Raw genomic sequence first — 16,115 nt, forward strand, 5'->3', positions numbered from 1 at the left:
CCCAAATTAGTGGATATTATTTATTCTGCGTGAAAGTTATAGGGTCTACAAGCTATGGTGCCAATCACTGAAAATGTATCAATTTGATCACAGCTGATGTACTGACAGTCTATCTCATTTCTGGAGACCCTAACAAGCCAGTAATGTACAAAAACCCCCCAAATGACCCCTTTTTGGAAAGTAGACATTCCAAGGTATTTAGTACGTGGCACGGTTAGTTTTTTGAAGTTGTAATTTTTTCCCACAATTCTTTGCAAAATAAAGATTTTTTTTATTTTAATTTTTTTTCACACCAAATTGTCATTTTACCAGGCTATTTCTCTCACACGGCATATACATTCCACAAATGAAACCCCAAAATACATTCTGCTGCTCCTCCTGAGTACGGTGATACCACATGTGTTAGACTTTTACACAGCCTGGCCACATACACAAGTCCAACATTGAAGTAGCAACTTCAGGCGTTCTAGGAGCATAAATTACACATCTAATACCTCAACCACCTATTACACTTATGAAGGCCCTGGAGCACCAGGACAATGGAAACGCCCACAAAGTGACCCCATTTTGGAAAGCTAACACCCAGGTGGGCACTGATGGGCACAGGTGGGCACTGATGGACACAGGCGCCACTGATGGACACAGGCGGCACTGATGGACACAGGCGGCACTGATGGGGCACTGCAGTGGCACAGGTGGCACTGATGGGCGCAGGTGGCACTGATGGGCGCAGGTGGCACTGATGGGCACAGGTGGCACTGATGGGCACTATAGTGACTTTGGTGGCACTGGTGTGGCTCTGGTGGCACTGATTAGCACACAGATGGCACTGGTGGGCACAGGCGGCACTGGTGGGCACAGGCGGCACTGGTGGGCACAGGCGGCACTGGTGGGCACAGACGGCACTGATGTGGCACTGCAGTGGCGCAGATGAGCACTGATGGGCACAGATGGCACTGATGGGCACAGGTGGCACTGATGGGCACAGGTGGCACTGATGGGCACAGGTGGCACTGATGGGCACAGGTGGCACTGGTGTGGCACTGGTGTGGCACTGGTATGGCACTGGTATGCACTGTAGTGGCACTGGTATGCACTGGTATGCACTGGGGTGGCACTGGGGTGGCTCTGCTGGCACAGAGGTGGCACAGAGGTGGCACAGAGGTGGCAAAGGTGGCACAGGTCGCACAGGTGGCACAGATGTGGCACAGGTGATAGATGGCACTGGTCTGTCACTGGTCTGGCACTGTTCTGGCACTGTTGTGGCATTATTTGGGCACTGCTGGGCACTGCTGGGCACTCACGGTTATCTTTTATTTTCACTGGGATGTTCTCCTCTCCTCTCACGCTGCATCGGTGTGAGGAGAGGAGACTGATGACCTTAGCTTGACCCGGCAAGCCGAATTGTTTACATTTGTGATCGCTCCGTCATTGGACGGAGCGATCACGTGGTAAAGGACCGCTGCCATTGGTCCTTTACCGCGATCCGTGTTGCGCCGGGTCCCGTGAACTCGGCGAGCACGGATGTTCCGGCGTGCGCGCCCCAGGGGGGCGCGCACGAACGATTCTCCGGGAGGCCGTTAATTAACGGCCTCTTAGAGATAGCAAACCGACCTATAGCCGTTAATCGGCTATAGGCCGGTTATTAAGTGGTTAAAGGAGAATTATACAACAATAAAAAGATTAGTTAAACCCACAAGTGTTTTTTTTTTCACCACTATTCCTTTATGCTGGCTTTTGAAAATTACAAATGCAGCAATTTAGAAAATGAATGGAAAATTTAGCACTGTGAAGGATAAAAAGTGCATTTTGTATACAACTATGTAGATCAGACCAGAAATGAGGGACAAAAGAAGAGGGACAGAGGGACTTTGTTCCAAATCATGGGCAGTCTCTCAAAATCAGGGATAAGAAGAAATGGTTGTACCTCAGATGAGTTCCAAATACCATTTATTGAGCTATCCAAAGTGATACCATGGGACACCAGCAAGTAGTCTAGGTAGAAGCATTTCACACAATAAAGTTGTGCTTATTCATTACACCACTAAGCTACAACTAGCTAAGCTACAAGGTGGAAGTGAATTCACACACCTTGCTCAACGTCTAAATGATAAATTGAATCGTTTGGAGAATGAAATAATTATAAATAAAAAGGAAAAGATGCTACGTGATAAAATCGACTACAACACTAACAACGTCTATATCTGAAAACGAAGGCGCCACTGGAGTGGTGCATCCCAATCTGCCACTGCAATAAGGAAGCATGTTAGTTTCTCATATACTGAGACAGAACTTCCTCCAACGCCGATGGGTCACCTTAGCACTCATCTACAGGTGGCCAACAGGAGAGATCTACCATATCGGCCCCAAAAAATGGGGTTCAAAAGCGCAAGCAACACAGAAGGGGTTGGAACAGAAACACAGGAGTACACGCGGGGGGTACAAGAGGAGGGGCTACAGAGGAGCAGAAGAGATATCCATCCCGTCGCCAGGCACGCAAGTTGTAAAAAACTTCTCTAATGTATTGAATCTTTCTGATAGAATTATCACCAACAGCAAAGTGTCCTTGTTATGCAAGGGACTACATTTTTGTCCCCAGAGACATTTTAATTTGTTTGACATGATTCTGGATGTTAACAGATTTGTGAGGAATCTAACTATTAAAAAAAGACATTATTATTCAGCAAATATTACAGAAGCCTCTGAACAATCTGTGTCTGCATCTGTGAATTCTGTGGTGGTTGGTGAGGGTTTCTCATTTAGGGAACATTGAGCAATCAGGGAGTTAGAGGATCTGGCGTTGGATAGTGATCCATTGGATGCATCTAGTACTTGTGTTAGTACCGTAAAGGCTGTTCAGTTTAAATCTATGAAAGGTCTGCTCTTAAGAATCTGATAGAGGATAAAAATATTGTTATCCATAATTTGGATAAAGGGGGCCTTATTGTAGTTATGAATGAGGATACATACTGTATAGAAATGAGGCTGTCTGACAAGTATGGGATCATTTGACCTACATCAAACTCGGGGATCCAACTAAAGAATACAGATTAGTAGTCACCAATCTGGTTCAGAGGGGTTAAAATAGGTATCTTTAATCAAAAAGAAGCTAAATCCTTAATACCGGACCATCTTGTTCTCCCCACCTTTTATCATTTACCCAAAACTCATAAAGGGTTTAATCCCCTACAGGGTAGAATCAGAATTTAGGGTATCAACTCCCTCAATGAGCATCTGGGTCAATGGCTGGACAGGCAGTTACAGCCATTGGTTGAAGAGCTTCCTGGTTCCCTCAAGGATATAAACCACCTCCTCAAAATCATGAAAGAATTCAAATGGGAAGATTTTTTTTCTTGAATCACCAGTGACGTTACCAGCTTATATTCCTCTATACTTCATCATCTTGCAGTAACAGCTGTTTTGTTCTATTTAGAGACTTCAACTAATCTATCGATTGAACATAGGCTATTCATTACAGACATCCTTGAGTACTTGTTATCCCACAATTATTTTTTGTTTGATCGGGAGTTCAACCTCCAGAGATGTGGGGCCTCAATGGGGGCCAAGTTTTTGCCCCCTCTCTGGCAAACCTCTATATTGGTCGGTGGGAGCTGTCCCACTTTGGACAGGAGAACCCCTTTAGGTGATCAATCTAGGTATGTTTAAGATTCATTGACGACCTACTGTTTGTGGTCCAGAATGATGTTGAATGCCTGCCATCACTTTTGGAACATCTTAACTGTAACAACAAGAATCTCTCCTTAACTGGACATTCAGGCAATAGAGAAATGTGTAATTTGGATGTTTGCTTGACTGGAGCCAGTGGGATAATGTCTTTGACATTGTATAGGAAGCCCCCGTTGGGTAATTCCCTTCTACTTGCCCAGTCAGGCCATCCCAGACACACGATTAAAGGCATCCACTTGGGCCAGTTCCTGTGCGTCAATCGCATTTGCAGTAGCAATGAACATTTTGAACAGGAAGTCATGTCCCTTTTTTGAGAGATTTTTAGACCAGAGATACTATTGGTGGATGCTGGACACAGCTCTGTCCATAGCCATACATAAAAATAGGGGTGGAGGTTTTAGAGAAGAGACTGCCATAGGAATGAACAAAAAAATAAATTAACCCTCTCTACCCCATTTAGCCGTGAGTTTAATGAAATTAGGAGAATTTTCCACAGACATCTAGGTAAGGGAATGAAGGGCGCTCTGGATAACAGAATCTGGCCAAAGAGGATGTCCGCTATGGGAGGTGAATGCAGGTCAGGCAGGCAGATGTCTCACACTGCTCTCGAGCAGCACTCCAAGAGAGAAACAATACTCTGGTAAAGGAAACAAACAGAAGGTGCATCTATGTGCAGAACACAAAAGACTTTAATTGCCAAAGGATTAAAAACACTTACTAGCATAAATATAAGCAAGGCTGATTATGTAAAAATTACCATAAGTCCAGCAGTAGGTGGTCCTAGGGGTGGTCTGAGGTGCAGCTGGATGGCATCAGTCCCAACCGACCAACAGAGGGAGGCCACAGGAGAAAAGACCAGGAAGGACAACTGCACTTCCGGTACCAGCATGGAATGCAAGACCCAGATGTGATGTCAGTGGAAGGGCGCCTGGAGCCAGCGTGGAACGCAGATGGTGGGAAGTGATGTCAAAGGGATGGGACGCATTTCAGAGAATCTATTGGCTCCTTCTTCATGCCGATATTAGTTTTTTGTATCGATCTGTCACCTTGTTTTCCTTTCTTCTGTCTTGTTCTCTCTTTTTCCTAGAACGTTATTATTTTTTCATTAGATGTGTCACTCAGGGAGGACTTGCTTTTATGTTTCTTTTATTTGTATACTTTAGTCTAATGGATGATTGAGACTTTCATCTGCAGCTAATTACCGCTCCCTTAACACCTGTTTAAGATGGGGATGGATCTATATAAGATGTATCAGTTGGACATGTCTGTAATGAATAAGAACAATTTTATTGTATGAAACACGTCTGCCTAGACTACTTGCTGGTGTCCCATGGTGATACTTTGGGTATCTCAATAAATGGCATTTGAAACTCACATGAGGTGCAGCTGTTTTCTTCTTATTTTGATTTTAACAATGGAGGTGAGCCGGGGCTGGCACTCACCTGAGGGCCCCATCAGGCTCATTCAATTCACCTGGAACAATGAGTTCTCTTTACTTCCCCTCAAAATCAGGGACAGTTGGGAGCTATGGTTAGTATATATTATATGGGAACAAAGGATAGAGAGGTTCAGTATGTAATCTTCTCCTGTTACAAGATGGTAGTACTGGATGAGATCTTCTCCCTACCGAATCCACAGAATAGAAAAAAAGTCCAAAGAGGGTTAGGAGGAATGCAAGTCCAAAGGTAGATCATTCAAGATACTGCTTAGACTCAATTGGTACTTCAATACTTTCTTTGTAAGTTTCAAAACCTTCACTTTTTTTAGTTCAGGAAACACTTTACTGGCTTTGTAATGTGTTCAAAGGTGTTTGGCATTTCAAACCCACACTGCAATTTTTATGAAATTATATTCAGTAATCATTGTACACTATGGGGTGAATGTCCTACAAACTTTCTTAAACTGAGAAGGTAATAAGAAGGTAAAATGTGAAATTGTATCCACCTACCACCCCAAAAGAATTCTTGTTAAATATTTGCTTGCTTTTACAGTAAAAACAAATTCTCCGGGTGGTTTTTCTCCAGAAAATGCTAAGCTCCAAGATATAATATTTAACGCAAAGTCATCCTAAAACCAATTTAGTAGGCTCAATCAAAATTGGAGAATCAAAACAGCATTAGACTTGGCCGAAACACATGACCTCAAGAACAAGTCCTGTTCAGACGTCTTCCAATTTTCCGTAAATAGCCTAATCGCTTTCCTTTTTTTTCCTGGAGAATGTTTGTCATTGTGTCAGATGTTCTCCCCTAAACAGGTTTAATTCTCATTGAACATATTTCCCCAGAGCCATTTCCCTTATTAAGTTAAAATGAAGTATTTAAATATGGCTGTCAAAGTTCAAATGTCATAATAATTCTGGGCCCTTGACAAATTCCATTGTAACGACATAATTCTGACCTAAGGTAGTAAAATTTCTTCTGATTTACATTAAATTTGGCAGCTTGGTAGAACGCTTTCCAAGGCAAAGTTGCTTCCCTCTTCTACAATATTGGATAGCTACATTTAATTATTAACCACTTGAGCTCCGGAAGATTTTCATGAGAAGACCATTTTTTGCTATTCAGCGCTTTGCGATTTTAACCAGTAATTGTGCAGTCATGCAACGCAGTACCCAAACAAAATGTATATCTTTTTTGCACACAAATAGAGCTTTCTTTTGGTGGTATTTGATCACCACTGGGTTTTTTAATGTCATTATATAAACAAAAAATACCAAATTGACACTGACATCACCAGTGACATTAATAGAGTTGTCAGTGATAATACTATACACCGGGGGTCAACAACCTGTAGATCATGATCTACCAGTAGATCGCGGCCAGGTGACTGGTAGATCGCGGTCTGGGCTTGCTGACCCACCATCCCAGAGCATCACACAGAGTGCAATGCAGAGGGACTACTTGTAAATAAGCCGATGCCTCGTCTGTAGTGCCGGCTCCTGTCCCATGTATAGTGATACCAACTGCACTCCACCTCTTATCCCGGCTAGCGGTCTCCAGAGTGGTGCCAGCAGCAGGAAAGAAGAGATCTTTAGGTCAGTGTAAAGCAATACACTGGGCATAATAGTATAGGGCTGCTTTCACACTGATGTGCTGTGGTTTACCCACATCACAGGTGCAGTATATCTGCAGCTTTCCTGCGGGTTTGCTGCTTTTAGCCATAGACTTGGATTATATCCTGGGGGTTTGGTGCACTTTCTCAATGAATGAGTTTTGGTGTGCTTTCATAAAATGCACCACACCGCACCTGCACACCTATGGCAAAGTGCAGCTAACCCAGGATGCACTGCACTGCACCCGTGGTACAGGTAAACTAGAGCATATCAGTGTGAAAGCAGCCTTATAAGGGACTCAGAACAGTAAGGGTTCATTTACATTTGCAGTTTGGGGGGTGGTAAATTCGGAAAATATTAGAAGGAACAACCCGCTTAACAAATTTTTCCAAAAATCAAATATCCGAAAATTTGAAAATGAGAAAATCCAAAAATCTAAATTTCAGAAGATTTGAATATTCGAAAATTCGAAAATAAGTATGAAAAGCCAAAAATTCGAAAACCTGAAAATTAGAAAATCTCACATAATATCTAACTAATTAATAATAACTATTACTAAGTACGGTATTAAATTATAGGTATTGGAATTTAATTTCAAATTTGGCTGTTAGTGATAGTAATGAATACAAATTTATCCAAAGTTATGAATTATCCGAAATAATGATGCCACATCTAAAAAAAGTAACGTAATGAATAAATAATAATAAATAATAATAAAAACTATTTATTATGATTATTTATTATTATTAATTAGTTACGTTCCATTCGTTTAAATGCGGCATTCATTATTTTGGATAATTCGTAACTTCGGATAAATTTATATTAGTTACGTTCACTAACAGCCAAATTTGAAAGGAAATTCCAATACCTATAATTTAACAACTAGGCGCCCACGCTATAGCCGAAAGACGGTTACAGCGTGGCGCTCAATTGCCAGGAGGGTGTCCCTGGACGTCCTCCTGTTTACTCCTTGCCCACGTGCCGCCACGGGCGCACATCGGGGAAAATCTTTGTTGGCCGTGTCTCTTGGACACAGCCAATCACAGATCGTGCTAAATGGCCAATCACAGTGGCCATTTAGCATTCGATCGGCGTGACCAATGAGAGATGAACTCAAGTGTAAACATATGAGATCATCTCTCATTGCTGGTGCTCCCTCCTCACACAGAGACCACGTGGGAGGAGGGAGAGCGTCCTGTGCTGCAGATCTGTGAGTGACCACTGAATAAAAAACAGTGCCCACAGTACATATCAGTGCCATCTGTCCCCAGTGCCATCTGTCCCCAGTGCCACCTATCAGTGCCATCTATCCCTAGTACCACCTGTCAATGCCATCTGTCCCCAGTGCCACCTTTCAGTGCCAGCTGTCATCAGCGCCACCTGTCAGTGTCACGTGCTATCTGTCATCAGTGCCACGTATCACTGCCATCTGTTATCAGTGCCACATCAGTGTCACGTGTCATCAGTGCCACTTTTTTAATGCCATCTGTCATCAGGGCCATGTATTAGTGCGATCTGTCATCAGTGCCACATCAGTGTCACGTGTCATCAGTGCCATGTATAAGTGCCATCTGTCAACAGTACCACATCAGTGTCACGTGTCATTGTCCTGGTGCTCCAGGGCCTTCAAAAGTGTAATAGATAGTCAACAAGTTAGATGTGTAATTTATGCTCCTAGAACACCTGATGGTGCTCCCTGCATGTTGGGCCTCTCTATGTGGCTAGGCTGTGAAAAAGTCCCACACATGTAGAATGTATTTTGGGGTGTCATTTGTGGTATACACATGCCATGTGAGAGAAATAACCTATTACAATGACAATTTTGTGTAAAAAACAAAACAAAAAAAACAAAATAAAACCTTAATTTTGCAAAGAATTGTGGGAAAAAATGACAACATCAAAAACCTCACCATGCATTTTACTAAATATCTTGGAATGTCTACTTTCAAAAAAGGGTCATTTGGGGGGTATTTGTACTTTCCTGGCTTGTTCAGGTCACAAGAAATGAGATAGGCCGTCAGTACATCAGGTGTGATCAATTTTTTATGATTTGCACCACAGCTTGTAGACTCTCTAACTTTCACAAAGACCAAATAATATCCACTAATTTGGGTTATTTTTACCAAATATATGTAGCAGATCCCTGACAGAATGGGGATCTGTTTTCATTGACAAATACCGGTTCTGGCTCTCTGTGGAGCGATCGTGGGTGGCCGGCGGACATCGCAGCCGCAGGCCACGTGCATCAGCTCTCCCGGCATGCAGCGGGCGTGCGTGCCTGCTATAGTTCTTAAAGGGACCGCCGTACAGGTACGGCGATTTGAAAGAACAAGCTGAGCTGCTGCCGTAGAATGACGGCGGCTGGTCGGCAAGTGGTTAACAAAATAGATAAAAATAATTAAACAAAATTGTAAAAACAACTCAGTGCTAATGCTAATGCTAATGTAAACAAGCATCTCCCCATTCTGTCTAGTGATCTCTGCTCCCTGTGATCGGTGACGTGTCACACACAGCCACGCCCCCCCCACAGTTATAAACACGCCCCTAGGACACACTTAACCCCTACACTGCCACCTAGTGGTTAACTTCTTCACTGCCAGTGTCATTTACACAGGAATCAGTATATTACTGATTGCTGTAAAAATGACAATGGTCCCAAAAATGTGTACGCCATAATGTCGCAGTCATGATAAAAATCGCTGATCGCCGCCATTTACAAAAAAATAATAAAAATGCCATAAAACTATGCCCAATTTTGTAAACGCTATAACTTTTGCGCAAACCAATCAATAATCGCTTACTGCGATTTTGTTACAAAAAATATGTAGAAGAATATGCTTTGGCCTAAACTCAGGAAAAAAAAATTATATATTTTTGGGGGATATTTATTATAGCAAAAAATAAAAAACAATGCGTTTTTTTCAAAATTGACGCTCTTTTTTTGTTTATAATGCAAACAATAAAAACTGTAGGGGTGATCAAATACCACCAAAAGAAAGCTCTATTTGTGGGAAAAGAAGGACGTCAATTTTGTTTGGGAGCCACGTCGCACGACTGCGCAATTGTCAGTTAAAGCGGCGCAGTGCCGAATCGCAAAAAGTGCTCTGGTCAGGAAGGGGGTAAATTCTTACGGGGCTGAAGTGGTTAAAGTAATACCTATGAAACATTTCAGATACCGTAGTTTGTCACCATTTCATGGGCAATACTGAGTCTTGACGTGTTTGGTGTGAAAATAATGATTAAGGGCGCAAGTAAAACATATGCTAAATCCAATATTAAAGTGCATAAGTGTCTACAGTCCAAACTAAAAACAAAAACAAAAAAATATATGTATATCATATAAAACAATGTAATATAATTATTTGGGTCTTCTATATAAGCTCCAACACCGTGCTTCCTAAAGTGCAACGTGCTTCAACTCTTGCCAAAAAAGTGCTTTACCCGAAGTGACATACAATTGTGCTCACCAGATATCTTTGATCACAAAATGACCACCAGGCATGTAAAATGAAAGGAATCCTTCCTCCATTGGCTAAACTCTGTCAAGCCTCACATAGACATTTCTTACTGCTTCCAAGAATTAGCCCGGCTTTCACTCCAATCATTAATGGTATGAGATGGAAAAATCTTCAATCAAAATAAACTCTTGAATACATATCCAAAGTTCCCTTCCACTCAATCTGCAAAGTTTGGCTCCACCATGAATGAGCCACAGAGAGGTATAGATAGCGTAATACAGTCTTTAATTTCTTAAAGCGGTAGTTAAGTCATTTTTTTCACTTTGACCTACAGGTAAGCCTATAATAAGGCTTACCTGTAGGTAAAAAAAATATCTCCTAAACCTGTACGGTTTAGGAGATATTCCATTTGCATGCAGGCGCTGACTTTAGCGGTGCATGCGCTCTGAGTTCCCGGGTGAAGGTCTGGCAGATGCTGCCAGACCTTGCCCGAAAGAAATCTCCCACGTGCATTCGCATTCACCTGCCGACGCCTCATTCTAAGGTAAGTATTTCATAATGAGCTATCTCCTTATGCCTTTTGCCTTAGAGGTTTAAAAAAAAATCCGGTTTACTACCGCTTTAGAAACACTTACAAGTTGTGTGTAAAGTACAGCAGGTTGCAGCGCAATTTTGAGAGGAGGCAGGGGCTGATCTGTCACTAGTGTGTGATATGAGAAGCGCGACGTGCATCTCAGCTGTCTCAATGGAGGCGGAGAGTTCCTGTACCAAGCGTGTCAAGCCTCACTTTCAATGCATTTCACGCTCAAGCGCGCGTCATCAGGAATGCCCGCCATCCTGACGATACATGCTTAGAACATTTCAGAGTAATTTTATTGGCGTTGGTTCTCATTTTCTTTTATATTATTGACATGTTTGGTATCTAATTACTTTAATTTGAAACATAATTTTTATATTTTACCAAAAAACTGTGTGCACTAACATTAAGTGTATTTTTTCCTGAAAATGTGTTTCTTGTTCAATAATTTTTATTGTAGGTCTATCAGAAATGTATAACAATACAAACGTGCCATGTCCACCCATGCAAGGGCTGCGACTGACATAAGCAAAGGCCTCCTTCTCAAACAGGTATAACCAACTTAAACAAAACGTATATACATTTTGGGGGAAAATCCCATTATTTCCAAGGTGGTTAGGACCCTTATATCAACACCTCCTTGGTGGGCAGTCCTGACATCAATAGGCAGCCAAAGAAGGCTGGAAAATCCATCAAAAGCAGAAAACCAGAGCAGAGAGCAAGACAGGGGAGAGAGGGAAAAGTAAGGTATAAAAGAAAGAAGAGGGTCCAAGACATCAATTAGAGCTGACCCACGCTTGTCAGGGGGAAAGCAGGGAAGGCATACGCCAACCATGGTTCCCAGACCTTGAGAAACGTGGCGTGTGTGTCATGGGGAATACTAGACATTTGTTTATTTAGCATCATGACCATAAGATGGTCACTCACTCCCTGAAAGGGGACTGTGGGTTTTTTCCTGGTGTGTTCAATGATCCTTTTGGCTGCTATAAACAAGTAAGATGCCAATTTTTGCTGACAAATAGGCCCAGAATGGTTCAATGCAACAAAGCAAATTTAGCCTCCTTGTGAGTATTTAAATGGAACAAGGAATACAGCAGACCAAACCCTTGGGACCAGAAGCCCACCAGTCTAGGGCAGGTCCACCAGATATGTAGAGCATCCCCACGATGGCCACACCCTCGGAAGCAGCGTTCAATACAGTATAAGTCGGATTAGCATGGGCAATATGGGCTGCAACCCAATACCACTGCAATAAAACTTTATATGCTGCCACTAATGTGGCAGTATTAAACCAATCGAAGACCAGGCCTTGCTCCAATCCGCTGGGTCGATCTCTGTATCCAGATCTCGCTCCCACTGAGCCACATAGGAAAGTGAATTTAAAGATGATCAACCATTCAAAGACGCAAGATAAGGCCCGAAGAACCCGGAGAATGCTGGCAGATATGCGCAAAAGTGTTTTTCTTAAATGCATAAGAGGAAGCACTGGAGAGAAGCTATACAATTTTGGAGCTGGAGAAAATGAAAAAAACTCTACCTGGAGAGCATCATAGGATTCACGAAAAGCTCTCCAGGTCGGAGGGGACCGGGTAGTCACAAAATGGTGTTCATGGGTAAAACCATATGAGATCCACCAAGCGAACGACTGGGGCTGGGAAGGAAATAAGGGGTTAGTAATAGGTAACAAGGGCAGGAAGGGGGACATAAGGGAGCTCGAGTACCTCACGGAGTCCCATAGTTTCAGACTATGCTACATTAACGGGCTCAAGGCCCCAGGATGCAGTTTCTGCGGAAGCCATAGATGTGCCTGTATAGAAATAGGGGCACAATTAGGAAGCTCCATGAACACCCATAATGGACACCGGAGGAGGCGTGGAGCAGAGTCGGTTGGGAGATTTGGGCAACCAGATAATATTTGGAGATATGGGAAACCCCGAGGCCCCCTGCAAATCTATGTATAAAGAGAGTGGCTCTAGAGATTCTAGGGCATTTATTAGCACAGATAAAGCTTAAGATCCAGCTCTAGAGCAGGCAGAGGAAGTGTGGAGGGACTCGCACAGGTAGAGTATGAAAATAGTACAGAAGCTTAGGTAAGATCGTAATTTTTACCCAATTGATACGGCCTATCCAAGACAGGTGTGGGAATTGCCAAGACTGCATGAGAGTGGTCATGAAAATTTGTTTCAAGAACGGCTATGCAAATCTCATGTGGCATAAAAAAAAAATTCACCATTTTATTCTCTGCTTTCAGAAAATATATATCGTTCGGAGGGTCTAAGTTATTTTCTAGCCAAAAAAACACAGATTTTAACATGTGTGAAAAATGTAAAAATTGCCTCATATACCCTTTTTTGTACTGTGATGTACCACTTGCAGCACCTTTCAGGACTGGTTCATCCCAGAACCGCACAGGAACAGGGTTGTGCGTTCCTGTGTGTTCCCATGCAATGCGATTTTGCATCTCATTCATTTGAATGGATTGCAAATCACACCAGGCCACAGAAAAAGAAGAGCATGAACTAACCAAGAAAAATGGGCACGAAAAATCGCATTGGTACTGCGGTACCATGCAACCCGGTGCCAGAAAAGGTAGTGCATTCTGAACGCGTAATGTGAGTTTCCAGTACCACATTTTGGCATGAACTGGCCTTCACTGAGTTTTACAGGATGTTAGCAGCAAGGCTGGACAGTGTGCCAGGGTCTTCTGCACCAGGCTAAAGGCCCACTGTGCATGAGGACTTTTTCTTAGGCGACTACTGAGAGCCATTTTGGTTATTTTCCACCAGTTCTGAACCTGCTTTGGCCCATCTTTAGAAGTGAAATCCAGAAGGCCAACACAAACAATACCATCATTTCCCCATCACCCTACATTCACATCTCTGCGTGGCACTGCTCTGTGGAAACACATTTATTCTGAATGGCAGCCCTACGCATGTGAAATCGCAGTGCGTGTGTGGGAAGCGCAGGGAAATCGCATAGTCAAAAAGACCATGCAGTTTCCCTGCGGCTGCATTTCTGAAAAGATGCAGGCATGTTCCGCACTAACGCAGCCTGCGCAGAAAGCACATATGTAAACCTAAGGTCAATGCTGATTTCCTCATACTATAGACCAGGAAAACCCCCATAATTCACTTTCCTCCCCCTGCAACCTCTCATGGCCAGTGTGAAGGCATTGCATTACGCATGCGCAGTGTGAATTACTGCAGTTGACGTCCTGGCAGGGCCCATACGCACTGTATAGATTGAAGCCGCACATGTCCTGGCAGAGCGCATGCGCAGTGTGTGGACTGAAAGCAGGAGAGGCCATGGCAGGTTGTATGGATTGACGCGTGACAGGTCCTGGCAGGGCGCATGCGTAGTGTGTGGACTGAAGCCGGAGCGGTGTCATGGCGGCGTCCTGCTCTCTGTCTCGCTGTGTGGTGTCTCCGGCCGGGAAACACACGGCCTCTGTGATCTTCCTGCACGGATCAGGTGCTGTCTTCTTCCTCCTCTGTACGGGGTGTATAGTGGCTGGGCTGCTGCTGTCAGGAGCCTGGATACAAGTTTGCTATACAGGTGTTTGTATCTTGCAACTATGACAGGGCACCCTGCTACTTATAGTTCCCCAGCAGCTGCAGTTATGGCGATGTTCTATGGTGACTGAACCTTCCATGAAATCAGAACCCAGTCCCTCCCTCTCCTGGAGATATATATATATATAAAATAAGGTTCTATTAAAGGGGAACTAAACCCTCCTATCCTTTGCATCCAAGGAAGCTGCTTCTGTTTGATCTGCCATGGTGCTACACATGTGATTAGTTATGATTAAGGATGAGCTCCGGTGTGTTCGCACACTCCCCGTGCAGAGCCCGCCAGGAAGTCGGCGCTGTGCTAATCACAGGCAGTGAGACATTCCCCTGATGCGTGGCTGCAGAGATCTGGGAATGACTCACTGCCTGTCATTAGCGCAGCACTGCGCCGACTTCCTGGCGGGCTCTGCATGGGGAGTGTGTGAACACGCCGGAGCTCATCTCTAGTTAGGACACCAGATATTGGATGACTTAACAGTTTAGATGAGCGCACAAGTAACTGGCCCCACAAGTAACTGGCCACTTTCACACTGGGGTTCTTTGCAGACGCTACATCACTAAAAATAATGCCTGCAAAGCGCCCTGAAAGAGCCGCTCCTGTGTGTCCAATGTGAAAGCCCTGAGGGTGTTCACACTGGATCGGTGCGCTGGCAGGATGCCAAAAAAAGTCCTGCTAGCAGCATCTTTGGAGCAGTGTGTATACACCACTGCTCCTGCCCATTGAAATCAATGGGCAGTGTGGCTAAACCGCTGGCAAAGCGCTGCAGCAGCAGCGCTTTGCGGGTGGTTTTAACCCTTTCTCGGCCGCTAGTGGGGGTAAAATCACCCCGCTAGCGGGCAAATAGCGCTGTGAAATTGACGGTAAAGCACCTCTTAAAATAGCAGTGCTTTACTGCCGACCCACCCACCACCCCCCGTGTGAAAGGGGCCTTTTGGAAAATCGCTAATTAGCAGTATTAAACCAAGAATGTAATATATTGCAACTTACCAATAATTAGATGAGGTGGCTGCATTTGTTTTCTTTTTTTAGGCTCCCTCCCCCTCCCCATCTGTTTTCACCTGGTGATCTGGCCAGTAACGCACCTCCTGTATTAGAAGCCCCCACTCTGGATAAAGGAGCACAGGAGGCACAGCAGACAGCAGCATTGCCAGTCTGGGGGGAGGGGAGTATTGGATGTACCAGTAGATTTAGATACACTAACAAATTGAAGCCAAACTCCAGCTCACACTTTATAATCAGGTACAGAAGTTTTTTTCCATTTGGGATAAAGGTTTTATATAACTAAATAAAATCTGATCATTGTAAGCACCCCTGCTAGTGTTAAATGCTTTGTCTTAACCCTTTACCACTACAGTTGCAGGGCCGCTTGTTCTTTTGAAAAACAGTAGACTTGTTGGCCAGATCACCAGACAAAAATAAAGGAAAGAAAGGCCAAAAAAAAGAAGGAAACAATGATCTCCTTTCCACAGATGGTGGTCTCAGTGGGGGGGGGGGGGGGGGGGGGCATGAATAGTTTAAAAAAAAACTATCACCTGAGCGACCACAACATACAAGGATATACAATGTAATACTGACATATAATCGCACACATAGGTTGGACTTTTGTCTTTTTTTTTTTTTTTTCAACCTCACCAACTATGTAACTATATGTTTGGGGGTTCCAAGTAATTTTTAAGCAAAAATTACAGATTTTATCTTGTAAACAAAAAGTGGCAGAAGAAGGCCGGGTCTTAAAGTGGTAGTAAAATGCATCAGGCAATTTAAAGCGGAG

General features: G+C 43.6%; 1 protein-coding gene across 1 annotated transcript in view; it reads left to right on the top strand.

The window, feature by feature from the left end:
* The first annotated feature begins 14,089 nt into the window (after positions 1-14,089).
* LYPLAL1 (lysophospholipase like 1) overlaps positions 14,090-16,115 on the top strand; it is a 117,202-nt gene continuing 115,176 nt past the window's right edge. The window contains exon 1 of the mRNA XM_077485782.1: positions 14,090-14,245. Coding sequence (XP_077341908.1) covers positions 14,161-14,245 — 85 coding nt within the window. The 5' untranslated portion in view covers positions 14,090-14,160. The remainder of the gene's footprint in view (positions 14,246-16,115) is intronic.

Source organism: Lithobates pipiens, unplaced genomic scaffold (assembly GCF_037356315.1).
Source record: "Lithobates pipiens isolate NorthernLeopardFrog02 unplaced genomic scaffold, aLitPip1_a1.2 Scaffold_18, whole genome shotgun sequence".
Classification (NCBI taxonomy): Eukaryota; Metazoa; Chordata; class Amphibia; order Anura; family Ranidae; genus Lithobates; species Lithobates pipiens.